The 14,014-nt window shown below is 44.8% G+C and overlaps 1 protein-coding gene across 1 annotated transcript in view; it reads left to right on the top strand.

Moving 5' to 3' along the window:
- CDH13 (cadherin 13) overlaps positions 1-14,014 on the top strand; it is a 1,415,213-nt gene that overhangs the window by 917,114 nt on the left and 484,085 nt on the right. The window contains exon 6 of the mRNA XM_006860296.1: positions 2,838-2,982. Within this exon, the coding sequence (XP_006860358.1) occupies positions 2,838-2,982 (145 nt within the window). The remainder of the gene's footprint in view (positions 1-2,837; positions 2,983-14,014) is intronic.

The following is a 14,014-nucleotide window of genomic DNA, read 5'->3' as shown; positions in this document are numbered from 1 at the left end:
TGATATTTTGTATGGCCTGTGAATAATGTTATAACTATCTAAATGGCCCTTGACAGAAAAAAAAGGTTCCCTACTCTTGTTTCATAGGGTCACTGTGAGTTGGAACTGACCAGGCAGCACTTAATACCACAAGAAAACCAGAAGTCGTTTTATAACGTAAAACACCATCAAGTTGTCTACTTAGGTAATTGGTTCTCTGAGACTCTGCTTAACGATTTGCGGCTCACCATGCATCCTGATAAAATGCATCTTCTGAGAGTTTGTCTTTCCATAGTGCTGAGAGAAATCTGAAGTGTGCTCCTTTTTGTTTCAATGTATTTGTACATTTGGCAAAGAAGAATACGCTGCTTTGTTCTGCTTACAGCGTATCATGGTGGCCCAGTCGTGTGAAATGTGGAACCTTATCATTCAGATCGAAGGTATCATCTTTAGTTATAGAGGTTCTGGTTGAGTTAAAGTCAAGTCCTTGGCTATTTTGGAGGACAAAAAGCTAGACATTGGTTATTATGTGAAATGGCCCCAAACAGCATAAATGTAGGTAAAGTTCTCTTCGCACATAGAGGTTAGGAGGTTCTGTTCATTTAATATCTTCCCTCTGAATTAAGGCATTATAAGTAAGTTAGACTTTTTTTTAAATTCTCTTTGAATCATGGCCACCCCATGTTTGTGTGCTCCCTTTCGTTTTCAATGGCTAAGAGCTTTTGGAAGCAGGTGACCTGGCCTTTCTCTGAGGTACCTCTGGATGCACTCAAACTCCAACCTTTCCATCAGCGCCGAGACCATTAATTATACTTCCCACCCAGAAACTCTAAGTACAAGACAGGTGTTAATTGTTGTTATTGTCAGTCCTCACAACTCTTTTGTGATGGATGTTTTTATAAACTCTGCAAAAGTATGGCCTCCGAAGTGTCTCACTGAAGGTCACATAGCTAGTGAGTAGTTGAACTGCAATTACAGCCACAGAGAGCCCAGTCTGACCATGACTCTCTACCGCCCCCTATGCAGAGACCACAACCAAGGCCGAGGCAGTGATGCTCTGATACCAGTGAGTTAAATCAAGGCTGAATTGAGTATTGAAAGCAAGAGCATAAGGCCATGGTAATTCAGTGGAACTGTGACAGGCATTTAACTCCTTGTTTCCCAAGACAGTTGTAGTTCTCCAGCTATAAGAGAAGCTCCACAAAGGGGTGGTTTTAATAAATAAACTTATTCTCTCCCAGTCGGAGAGCTTGGAAGTCTGATTTCACGGTGCCAGTTCTAGGGAGGCCTTTCTCTCTGTGTTGGCTCACAGTTGAAGAGGAAGAACCTGGTCTTCTTGCAGGGGGCTTCACTGTGGGCTTGCATTCTTTGGAAATCTCCATGTGTCTTGACATCAGTCTTCGCCTGGGTATAGGAGTTTCTCAGGACAGGTACAAAGGACATATTCCACTCCTGGTTTGTCTTTCTTGGTTGTAGTTGTTATTGTTGTGAAGTGCTGTTGAGTTGGTTCAGTCTCGGAAACCCTGTATAGGGTTTCCAAGGAGCAGCTGGTGAGCTTGAACTGCTGACCTTGCAGTTCAAATGGCTTTGCAGTCTGGCGCATTAACCCACAGCGCCACACAGTTGTTGTTATTGTTAAGTGCTGTCGAGTCGGTTCCGACCCATAGCAACACTGTGTATAGGGTTTCCAAGGAGTGACTGGTGAGCATGAACCACTGACCTTGTAGTTCAAATGGCTTCGCAGTCTGGCGCATTAACCCACAGCGCCACACCAGGACTCCATAGGTCCCTCTAATGTCTGCTCCTTTCTCTCTCCTTTAACTCTTCTAAGATCAAAGGTATTGTACACCCGCAGACAGGGTTGTGACCAGATTAAAGGTGTTGTCTTCCACCCTTAATCCTCTTATTGGCTTATCACATCAGATCACATCAAGGAGGGTCATTCCAGAGCTGCCACTTCCCATCACCCGATAATCGTCACATCCCATCATCCCCTAACCTCCACATCCCACAACTCCCTAACCTCAACGTCCCGCCCCCCCATAACCTCCACGTCCCGCCACCCCCAACCTCCACGTACCGCCACCCCCATAACCTCCACATCCTGTAACCCCCTAACCTCCACATCCCATCACCCCATAATCATCACATTACGTCATTCCGTAACTACCAAACCACTGAGAATCATGACTCAGCCAAGCTGACTTGTGTTTTGGGGGAACACAACTTAATCCATGATGAAGATAAACAGTAGAGCTGGTGATTACGCCGTGTTTTCTTCATTCCGTGGAAGTGTTGTGTGGGACTTTGAAAGCACTTGTAGATTGTAAATGTCTGATGGGTAAGAATTCCTGGGTCTCATTCAATCCTTGAAACCCCCAAGTTCCTTGGACTGAAGACAGTCCTCTGTAAATAGTTACTGACCTGAATTTCTTCAAGAACATTGTCATCAACACTTTCAGTTATCCCTAAATGTACTTAGTTCATAACAGTTTAGCCAATTATTTTTATTAGCGTAATGTTCCTTTTAGATAAAATGATGCTAGAAACACAGAAGACCATGTAAGCACATTTTCTCAGGGGCTCTGTGTCTTCAGTTTTCTTTCACTTTCTTTGCTGGTTTGATAAATTAATTGCAAATTTCCCGAGGGGGAGCTAGCATGAACTGATCTTTACCTTTTATTTTGAAATGTTTCATTTCTATTCCATTCCCAGTGACTAACCATTGAAACCAATGCTTGAACAGTGCCAAGGGCTCATAAAATTGCTGATAGAACATAGTTTCTCCACAGGCCCTGTTTTCCATTTTCATAATGAAGTAATGCTGTCTTTCTCCCCCAATCTCTTTGCTCACATAGCTATTTGTGGAGACTACTGATATTAGTGGCAAAACGCTTGAGGGGCCGGTCCCTCTGGAAATCATCGTGATTGATCAGAATGACAACAGGCCAACCTTTCGGGAAGGCCCCTACGTTGGCCATGTCATGGAGGGGTCGCCTACAGGTATGTTAATTTGGCTTCTTATCATTAGCGTAATGGCTTGTGAAATCTCATGGGGTGATCTTTAGGGATTCCAGAAGGCTGTTATATTGGTGTTCTAAATGTTTGTCATGTATCAACATGAACACATTATTTCCCTGGATAACAACAGTGAGAGCTGGGAAGCTGAGGTCAGAGCATGACTTGGGTGTTGTATGCTATGAAAACATCTCGTGATTTCTGAAAGTGGTCCTCCAAGAAGCCTGGGCCTTGAACTCCCTAGCAAAAGGGTGGTCAGGGGTACCATGGGTACCATGAGGACCCCAGGCTGAACATTCCTAATTAGAGCATTGGAGAAAATGAAGATCCCATACACACACTCACCCATATTTCTTTTAATAATTACTTTTAAAAACAGAATCATTTTGACACAAAAGGTAGGATTCTGTTACCCTTTCTGTACAAAATGTATATAGGGAAACCTTTTGTCTATAGTCATGAGGTCAAAAGGAAGACATTCTTGTCCTTTTTCTCTGGAAATCCATGTACCACTTGTTATGGAAATCCCAGAGGTTCCTAAAGAACACCCGCTGTCTTCTCCCTGTGTTCAACCTTCTATCAGAGAAGGTTTTAGACTTGAGCTCTTTTCTAGCCCAGCACATGCTAATTAAAGAATGCTGTGGCCAGCAGCAGAACTCACTCCTGAGTATAATGCTTGGAAAAGTGAAGAACAAAGTCAGAAGATCCCGATTAGGCTGGGCTTTGATACAAAGATTTAAAATGCATCGGAGCAAACAGCATGTTATTAAGAGTATTGCTGAAGCTGTGTCTAGATTGCACCAAGACAAATAAGTTAAACAATCATTGAACAAGGCAGACGGGAGAGGGAAGGCTGGGAACTGTGTTGCCTGGCTCTTTTATCCCTTCCCTGAATTGATGGGATGCATCAATGACATGTAGATACACGAAGCTCTGGCAGCGTTGTCATGGTAACCTTCCCAGACTAGCAGGTGAATAATTGTATACAAGGTACCTACCGGAAAAAAAATCCTCCCTTCAGCTTCAAAGAGCTGGGCTCTCAGGGGGCGGAGTGACTCCTAGGTCTGAATGTGTCCTGTACAATGAAGGGTGTCCTTGTGCTGAGTGATAGAGGGTATTTGGGGGGCTCTGTAGGACCTGGGGAGATGGAAGGTGAAGGTAGGTCATATCACTTTACAGTGAACCAGCCGCAAAGCATCTCTCAGTCAGCTGCTTTTGATGGAGAGATGGCTTCAGGTAAGAGAAGCCCCAAACTTTGGGTTTGATGTTGAACAGAGACCTTAAACAAGCTGATATGCAGAGCAACTTAGGAGAAATCCCAAGTTGGGAAAACCTTTAAAAGTGGCTGGAGTTTGAACTTTGTGGAAAACGATCCCCAGTTTCCATCTGCGGTAGCCAGGCCCTGTGCGTGAGTGACTTCGCTGTGGAATGTTCTAGAAAAGTGTTCTAAATGTAAATGACAGCGGTTACACCAAGGCACCTGTATGTGCCCGTGTCTGTGGATATTATATGTATATGTGATTGGATGATGTCCAATTTTCCTCCCTCTGTGTGCTTCAGGAAAGTTTGGGGGAAGAATTTCAAATTTTATCGCTCTGTATACATGTTGTGTTTTCAAAGAAAAATAGAATCCTTTCTGCCCTCTGAATTTCTTAAAGCTCAAAGCTATTCGGTAGAGGTGGACGCACTTCCAGCAAAACATAAATCGTCTCTAGCTTCTATTTATGACTGTAATTATCCTATGTTGCTGTTGTTGTTGTTAGGTGCCATCGAGTCGGAACCGACTCATAGTGACCCCATGCACAGCAGAACGAAACAATGTCCGATCCTGGGCCAACCTCACTACCGCCACCACACTTGAGTCCATCAATGATGCCACCTGGCCAATCCATCTTGTTGGGGGTCTTCCTCTTTTTCTCTGACCCTCCACCTTCCCCAGAATGACATCCTTCTCCAGCGACTGTTCCCTCCGGACAATATGTCCAAAGTATGAGATAAGAAGCTTAGCCATCTTGGCCTCCAAGGAGCACTCTGGCTGCACTTCTTCCAAAACAGATCTATTGTGCAGTCCATGACACTTTCAGTATTCTCCTCCAACACCACAATTCAAAGGCCTCAATTCTTCTATGATCTTCCTTATTCACTGTCCAGCTTATTCACTTATTCCTTATTCACTGTCCAATTATCCTATAAAACTACATAAAGACCGGGAATCCTGAACGAAGCAACTTCTTCCAGCTGTGCAGGGTTTGTCTCAGTCATTGTTTTCTTTGTGCCGACACTCTGGGCTTGAATTGAAAATTGGAGTAAGGCAAATTCAGGGTCAAGAACATGGAGATGCTTTGAAAACCTTTAGGGGAAAAATCCCTTAGATTGCTAAGTATCCTAAAAGACAGGTGGCACGGCCCATGTGCACCCCTGACAGTGGGTACCTGGGAATGAAGGTGGGTTCCCCTTTCCCAATGCCCCCAACATCTGAACATTAGCAGGTTACAACAGTGAACCCTGCATGACCTTAAAAAATAATCAACATCTCAGTTCCATCATATTTTGCTCACCTGCAGCTCATGGAACCTTCCAGATCATAATCATCACACAGCTTACATTCCACAGAGGTTAGTTATATGGTAGATTTGTTGTTGTTGTTAAGTGCCATCGAGTCGGTTCCGACCCATAGCGACCCTGTACAGGGTTTCCGAGGGTGTAAATCTTTACGGGAGTAGAAAGCCTCATCTTTCTCCCGCGGAGCGGCTGGTAGTTTCGAACCGCTGACCTTACAGTTCACAGCCCGATTCGTAACCACTACGCTACCAGAGCTCCTTTGGAAGTCACTTGACTTTCTCCAGGTCATGCAATTAATATGGAGGGGGTGGTGCTTAGGATTCAACCCATATTGTCCATCTTCAATTCCTAGGCTGAGTCAGAAAATTATGTGGTGAATGGCAGCGCTAAACCATGGACGTCTTTAGTTGAGCACTTACTCAGTGCCAAGTGCTTTTTTTTTTTTTTTTTTTTTTTTTTAAGTTTTTATTGTGAATTATGTGTTAGTTTACATGGGTGAGCATTATCATTATCTTTGTTGTTGTTGTTGTTAAGTGCCGTCGAGTCGGTTCCGACCCATAGCGACCCTGTACAGGGTTTCCGAGGGTGTAAATCTTTACGGGAGTAGAAAGCCTCATCTTTCTCCCGCGGAGCGGCTGGTAGTTTCGAACCGCTGACCTTAAGGTTCGCAGCCCGATTCGTAACCACTACACATTCATCCTATTGTATTTTGTTTCATTGCAATGATAACAATCCCCTGCATGCATCATCAAACACCTAAAGGGTACACCCCACACGCCTGACCCCCAGCCACCAGCTCACAGCCCCTCTCCCTCCCTGAGTCCAGAGTCCCTAGCTGCTCCTTCTGTCCACGTCATCATCTCTGCCTCCATCCCTAGTGTCACTGCCTCCCTGGACAGGGTCTCACACTTCACTTTTCTCCCTTGTTGGTTCCAGGGATCTCCACTCCCGGACTGCAAACTCAGCCGCTCCCCTCCTTTTGTTACCAAACATTTACATTTACCTTTCCAGCACTCACTGTCAGCCCTGTTAGCAATCATTCCCTATTGAACCACAGAAGTCCTATTCCCCTCACCTTTTATCAACCCCATCCAGATGGTTTAGAAACAGCCGAGTGCTTTTGAAACAGAAACTCAGTTCCTCTAACTACCATGAGAGGTAGACCACTCTACCCATCGTACAGATGAAAAACTGAACCTGAAGTAGGTTCAAGACCTATGCCCGAGGTCACACAGCTGGTGGCCAAACCTGGTTGGTGCCTGTCTCAGTTCTTGAGTGCTGTGATCACAGAAATACCACAAGGGATGGCTTTAACCAGTAAAAATGTTTAGGAAGCTAAAAGTTTGAATTCAGAGAGCCCACTCTGGAGAAAGTTCCTTGTCTCCTTTCTGCATCTGTAGGCTCAGCATGCCTTGATGATCTTCATGTGTCTTGGCATCAAACTTTCCCTGGATCTAGGAGCTGCATGGTGCAAGGACCGCAGGTCCAAACGATGTCCTCCATTCCTGTCTCTTCTACCTTGGTGGCAAGAGACCCCTCCTTCTCTGCCCAATCCCCTCTCCTGTTATGTCTTGTAAGATAAAAGGTGTCACAGTCCACACCACTGGGAAACTCTCTGAGATTGTATCAGAGTTATGATGGCACTGAGGGTACTGTGGCTGTGGTGGTTATGTGCCGTGGAGTCGGTTCTGACTCCTAGTGACCCTGTACAGGGTTTCCAAGGCTGTAAATCTTTATGGGAGCAGAAAGCTTCATCTTTCTCCCGTGGAACTGCTGGTAGTTTCACACTGCTGACCCTAAGGTTAGCAGTCCAACTTGTACTGTGTTGTTGTTGTTAAGTACCGTCAGTTGGTTCTGACCTAGGAGCAGCTGGTGAGCTTGAACCACCAACTTTCGAGTTCAAATGACTTTGCAGTCTGGCATACCAACCCACAGTGACTCATACTGTAGCCCACCTTTAATCCTCTTGCTGATTTATCACATTAAATCACATCATTGGGCATCATCACTTAGCTGCCGCATGACATCATCATGTAACTACTACATCACTGAGAATCCTGGACCAGCTAAGCTGACACAGAATTTGGGGGGGGGGGAATTCAGTCCATGAGGGTGTCCAGGTTCCTGACTGTTCCCCAGTGCCCAGTTGGGGTGGCTACCATCCTTCAAAAGGGCAGGATGTGAACTATGGGGAAAATCTGACCAGTCTTTGCTGATTTTATCACAACGGCATTAATTCTTTGATAAAATTCTGACACTTGACATCCTGTCCTAAAGTCTTGTCCAGGCACACACGAGTCTCCACATGTGGTCCTGGGCTTCATGGGAGCTGTGAGAAACTCAAGAGCTACCTGAATGGCACCACATTCTACCCCTTGACTCTCAGTGGGTCAGCTGAGGGAAGTCTACTGCTGGTTTACCAAATGGTCCAGTGGCACACTCCTGACAGAAAATGGCCCTCTTTTCTGACCAAATAGTGAAACTTTGAATTATTGTCCATACAGCGTACAGTCTCTTTGTCACTAGGGTCTGTAAGGGTTAACATTGAGTCCCTTAGAACCTCCATCTCACTTTCTTCAGCACCTGCGTGACCAAGCCTGTAGCCTGTGTGGTCACCCAGAGTCCCACACTTAGCAAGGTCCCATGTTTAGCTTAGTGGTCCACTGGCGCCATCTTGAAATTGCTCACAGCAGGCCCACATTTTCATTTGTCACCGGATCTAGCAAAGACTGTTGCCAGTCCTATGTGCAATGTGCTTCAGATCTGGGATAGACACACTGTTCATTGTAATAAAGCAAAACCTCAGGCAAGCTACTGATTCTGTGGAAACATCAGTCACCTTGTCTTCAATGAGGATGAGGATATAATAGGATGGCCTTAGAGGCCCTCTAAGGGTCAGCAAAACAGAGGACTCTGAATGAGATAGATTGTCACTGTGGTTATGCAAACGTAGCAAGGATTGTGAGGATGGAACAGGTTCAGTCAGTGTTTCATTCTGTTGCACGTAAGTTGGAACCAACTGAACAGCAGTTGACATCAACCACCACCTTAGAGAACTTAGGAAGGGAAGGCTCAGTGTGACACACTGCTCCCCTCAGTGCCTGGAACTTACAGTGTTTCATAAATTCAACTATGGTGTTTTATAAAATGCAGGAGGATGGTTAATATAGACTCCTGGCATGACACTGTAGGATAAGCACTGGACTGTTGAAAAGGTTGATGGTTCAAACCCACCACCTGTTCCCTGGAAACCCTGTGAGTTGGGTCACTGTGAGTTGGGCCCAACTCAAACAGCTCTAACAACATAGTTTATTTAGCAGTTGTTCTTGGTATTGTGGCAACGTTCTCATTAGGACAGGTAAGGCAAAGGGACATGTGGTTTCTTTGAAGGGTATTCATCTCTCAACAGACCAGGCATCATTTTCCTGTCCAAGTGTACCCAAGGGCTGTCGCTACCAATCCATCACAGAGGAAGGTCACCCATATTTATCAGTGGTGCAGACAGGACACCATTCCCAGCTGCTCAGTGCTAAACTCTCGGGTATTGTTTCGGGGAATCATTACTGGAGAAAGGAAGATCAACAGAAATAATGGTTTTTGAACTTTACAGATTATGGGCTGCTTCTTTTGTGAAGTCACCGAGCATTGATTTATGTGATCCAGGACCAGACTCTGGCTGTTCCTTGGGGTCCAGACTGATGTCTGTGAGTCTGATGGTCTCTGAATACCCAAGTACTGCCATGGCCTCATGAGTAAGGGCCAGCAGACTCAGGACCTCTGAAGTTCCCAGAAGGCATACATACCAGATGCTGGCACTGATCCACTGGTGTTTTGTTGCTTGTAGTTCTCTGGGCACTTTTGAGATGGTGTGCATCACAGGTACCCCCAGGGTGCAGGACGCTAGTATTGGATTACTAACCCGAAGGTCTGCAGTTCAAACTCCCCACCAACCACTCCTAAGGAGAAAGATGAAGCTGCTTTTGTAAAGATTCATGACCCCAGAAACCCTATGGAGCAGGTCTCCTCTGTTCTAGAAGGTCACCATGAGTCACAATCAACTCAAGGGATGTGGGTTGGCTTTAGTGTGCAGGGCTTCCATTCGAAGTGAACCCTGAGATGAGGCTTGGGGGGCCGTGCGGTTTATTTAAGAGGTGCAGAGACACGGGGTGAAGCATGGAAAGTGGGAGAGAAAGAGAAGGTAGGCAAGAGGAGGCGCCATGAGAAGGTAGTTACCAGAGTGGGCAGTTGGCACGTTGTCTCTGGAGGAAGCCCTAGAGATTGGCATACAATGCACACTTTGAGTCACCATCACCAAGGAGCTGAGTACTGACACCTCCAGGCTCATCAGACTTTGACTCAGGGCTGTGTCTTGGAGACTTGAGCTCTCCTGGACACATTCAAGCAGCTGTGCACACAGGGGACTTGGGTTCCAGCAGCTGGAGGGCAGCTTTCCACCAAGATACAGGCCCTGGTTGCTGGGTTGGACTCAACTAGGCTGTTGCCCCTTTCTCTTCATCACTCTGAAGATGTACAAGGAGGCTTCAAAGGTCTCCTGGAAAATGAAAGTAAAGGATAAGGGAATTTTCCCACAGACTTTTTAAAGCCTTCTCGTATTTAGTGGTTGTTTCTAGTCAGAAGAATTGATGTTGTATCTTTGCTAAGCTCATGAGTGTACAGTAGACTTTCTTTCCATACATTGACTTCCTGGTGGGTATTTTTGTTTATTGGTGTTTCTGGATTGTATTCAGTATCTCCAAGTTTTTATGATCACTTTCACCAGCCATCTTTGCTAGAAGGGGAACTGCCTTGCTGTAGGATTCTCCTTGACTTTGGTGGTCAGAGAAATGCACCAAAAGCCATTGATGCTGGTCCCTCTGTTCCCAGTGACTAAATCAACATGTGAGTCCTGGCTGAGGAACACAGAGTTGCTAGCGTGCAACAGTGATCTTCAGTTTGAATTAGGCAGACCCAGGACATTGGTGTCAATTGCTCTGCTTCAGTTAACCATAAAGCAAATGGTATGGAAGAGTTGTATAACCCAATCTGATATGATTTACTCCAGGGAAAATTCCAAAAAAAAAAAACAAAACAGAACTTTGGTAGCTACTGACTACACCTCATCACTCAAAAAACTGACTCTGTGCTCAGTTGCTCCAAGTGATATCTGGGGTCCCCAGGTGATGTCCCACAAAGACTCAAAATCAAGCCAATCTTTTTCCTTGTAATAGTCACCAACTTTTTCCCTAATTTCCGGTCCCAGCTTCTCTCCAATGGGCATACTGTGACCATCAGAACCCATTGCTGCTGCTTCACTGGAGTCGTCAAGATATCAAAGAGTCAGGCAAGACAAGGGAGAATGGCTGAACTGTTGTTAGAAGATACCTAATCCATATAATTGTGTATGTTAAAATTAATGGGGATAAACTTTGAAAGCAACTCTTTTCATTTATATTCATCGTCTTCTTTCCCTGTCCAAATTCACAGATGAAGTTCATGGGTCTTGTGAAGCAAATTCCAGAGATAGGCTTCCTAATGTTTCCTGAATCACTCTTCTCTCTGACCTTGAAGTCATTATTCCTGGGCCTCATCTGTCTCTATCTTTTTCTTCCAGCCCTTCATTCAAATATTCCTTCATGGTAGACCTCGTTCTAGACACGAGGACAGTCTGGTGAAATGGATAGGTAAGGCCCCTGTCCTTGTGGAAATAAATACCCATCAGACTCAACAACAGCTGACCCCACTTATTTTTCCCAGTGTAGTTTTACACTCAAGCTAGGAGCCAGCCCCTAATCACTCTCAATTTCGGGGAGAGTTGTTGTTACATGCCATCGAGTCGACTCCAACCCATAATGACCCGGTATAGGTTTTCCAAGGAGCAGATGGTGAGCTCAAACCACCAACCTTGCAGTTCACATGACTTTGCAGTCTGACACATTAGCCCACAGCACCACACCAGGACTCTGTACTATATCAGAACATAAGCAGTTTAAAGTGGAGGTAGGTTAAAGCAGAAGGAACTTTGGCCTGGCACAATGTTAAGAGCTCAACTGCTAACCTGAAAGTTGGTGGTCTGCTCTTACCCAGCAGGTCTGTGGGAGAAAGAGCTGGTGATCTGATTTTCATAAAAGTCCTCGCCAGAAAATCCCTGTGGAATACCTTGATTCTGTCACATCGGTTCGCTATGAGTCAAAAACAAATTGACACCACCTCCCCACAAGAACACAGGGTAAAACAACATTGATAGCTTCAGAAACTTAGTGTCCAAAGTATACAGTCTTGTAGAAGAATAAATCCATCTGGAATGTCTAACCAAAATGGAAACAATGTAAGAGTTGAGCAAAAGTGAAAAGATGGTGAATTTCTAAAGCACAGAGTATAGATGTCAGTGTCATTGGAACCTGTCCCAGATTTCTAAGAATCTGCTCTGAAGAGCCCAGGAATTTTCCGTTTTGCTGCTGTGTGTCAAACCAAATGGCAGCTCTCCCCAATGGTGGCACTGTAGCTACTGGGCAGTTCTAATGGCAGGGGTAACCCTTACTACAAATCAATTCCTTATAACCGTCTCATTCACCAAAGTTGTTCAGTAGATATTTACTGGGCAGATGTGTATCAGGCAACTTCTCTCTCTATTCATGGGGCTGAGATACAGCAGCGACCAAAACAGCTTAGGACACCTGTCTTAAAACATTTACATTTTATTGTGGGAGAAGGAAAATTCACAGCGAATGAACGGACAAGATCAGTGAAGTCCTTGTGAGCAAACAGAACTCGCTGGTGTGAAAGAAAGGCAGGAAGGTCAAAGATGGATTCTCTAAGGAAGTGACTTCTTAGCTGAGACCAGTGAGAATGAAATAACTCAACAGATAGAAGCATGTTGTTGTTGTTGTTAAGTGCCATCGAGTCAGTTCTGACAAATAGTGACCCTGTATAGGGTTTCCAAGGAGCCACTGGTGAGCTTGAACTGCCAACCTTGCAGTTCAAAGGGCTTTGTAGTCTGGCGCATTAACCCACAGTGTGACACCAGGACTCCAAATAGAAGCATGGAACCAGATTGTTCCAGGCAGGGTGGCCAGGAAATACAAAACCCGAGGCAGGAAGAAGTTGAATGGCCCAACAGATGTGGTTGTATATTAGGAAGAGTGAGAGTTGTGGACGCAAGTTTCTTTCCAGCAGGAGTCAGCAAACTGTGTCCCACAAGCCACATCTGGCTCATAGCCTGTTTCTGTGTGTGTTTCACCCCTTTTGTGAAATCAAATTTTATTGGAACACAGTCATGCCCATTTGTATTTATATTGGCTGTGGCTGCTTATGTGTTATCCTGGAAGATATGGGTTGGTCGAGCAGGGATTAAATGACCCTCAGAGTCAAAAATGCACATTCTCTGACCCTCTGCAAAAAAACATTTGCATACTCCTGGGTCAGAGCCCCATACTCTTATTTTTATATATATATTTAATTTTAATTAATTTAATAAGGAGCTCTGGTAGCGTAGTGGTTACGAATCGGGCTGTGAACCTTAAGGTCAGCAGTTCGAAACTACCAGCCGCTCCGCGGGAGAAAGATGAGGCTTTCTACTCCCGTAAAGATTTACACCCTTGGAAACCCTGTACAGGGTCGCTATGGGTCGGACCCGACTTGATGGCACTTAACAACAACAACATATATATATATATATATAATTTTAATTATATATATATATATATATTTAAATTTTTCTAGGAATATTGTGTTGGTTATGATCACTAGAGTGATAAGACTTGATTTTGCTTTTAAAAGATGACTTGGGCTACTCTTCAAAGGACAGAAGGAAAAATGACCAGGGCTGTTTTGGTGTTCCAGACAGGGGAGGACCACCAGGTCCTGGGTCCGGGTGACAACAGTGGAGATGTGGAGAAAGGAGTGCTGTAAATTTGTGTGGCCAACTCATCTTCACTGGGGCAAGCCTAAATACTGACTCACTTTATGATCCTGGCATATTGTAACTGATGCTGTCAGCTTGGAATGACTATGAACTTGTAAACTTCAGAGATTTATAAATTTTCCTCAAGTGTAAACTGGAAATTGTCTCCAGTTTTCTGTCTAAGCCACAAACTAAGGGAGAGACTGTCTCCTCTGAGTCCCTTGGTTGCTGGCATCTAGCAGAGCTGCTGGTAACACCATGGCACTCAGTAAATTCCATCTAATGAACAAATGCCACAATTGGCAGCAAGTCTGAATCATGGTATACACTTCTCTTATTATATGATTTTCAAAGAAATGTTTTTTTCTTTATTGGTACTATATATATATTCCTTTGGCAAAGATCTCTGGAGGTGCTGCCTTCTGCTCGGTGAGGATGGGGAGCAAGATGCATGAAGCAGATGTGGAGCTTTCAGACTAAGCAGGAAATCAGACCAGAAGTCCATCCTGGGTGTGGGAGTCAGATCAGAGGCCCATCCTGGGTGTGGGAGTCAGA

This window comes from Chrysochloris asiatica, unplaced genomic scaffold (assembly GCF_000296735.1).
Source record: "Chrysochloris asiatica unplaced genomic scaffold, ChrAsi1.0 scaffold00037, whole genome shotgun sequence".
Classification (NCBI taxonomy): domain Eukaryota; kingdom Metazoa; phylum Chordata; class Mammalia; order Afrosoricida; family Chrysochloridae; genus Chrysochloris; species Chrysochloris asiatica.
Note: the sequence above shows the minus strand (reverse complement) of the source record. Positions and strands in the feature narration are given on the sequence as shown.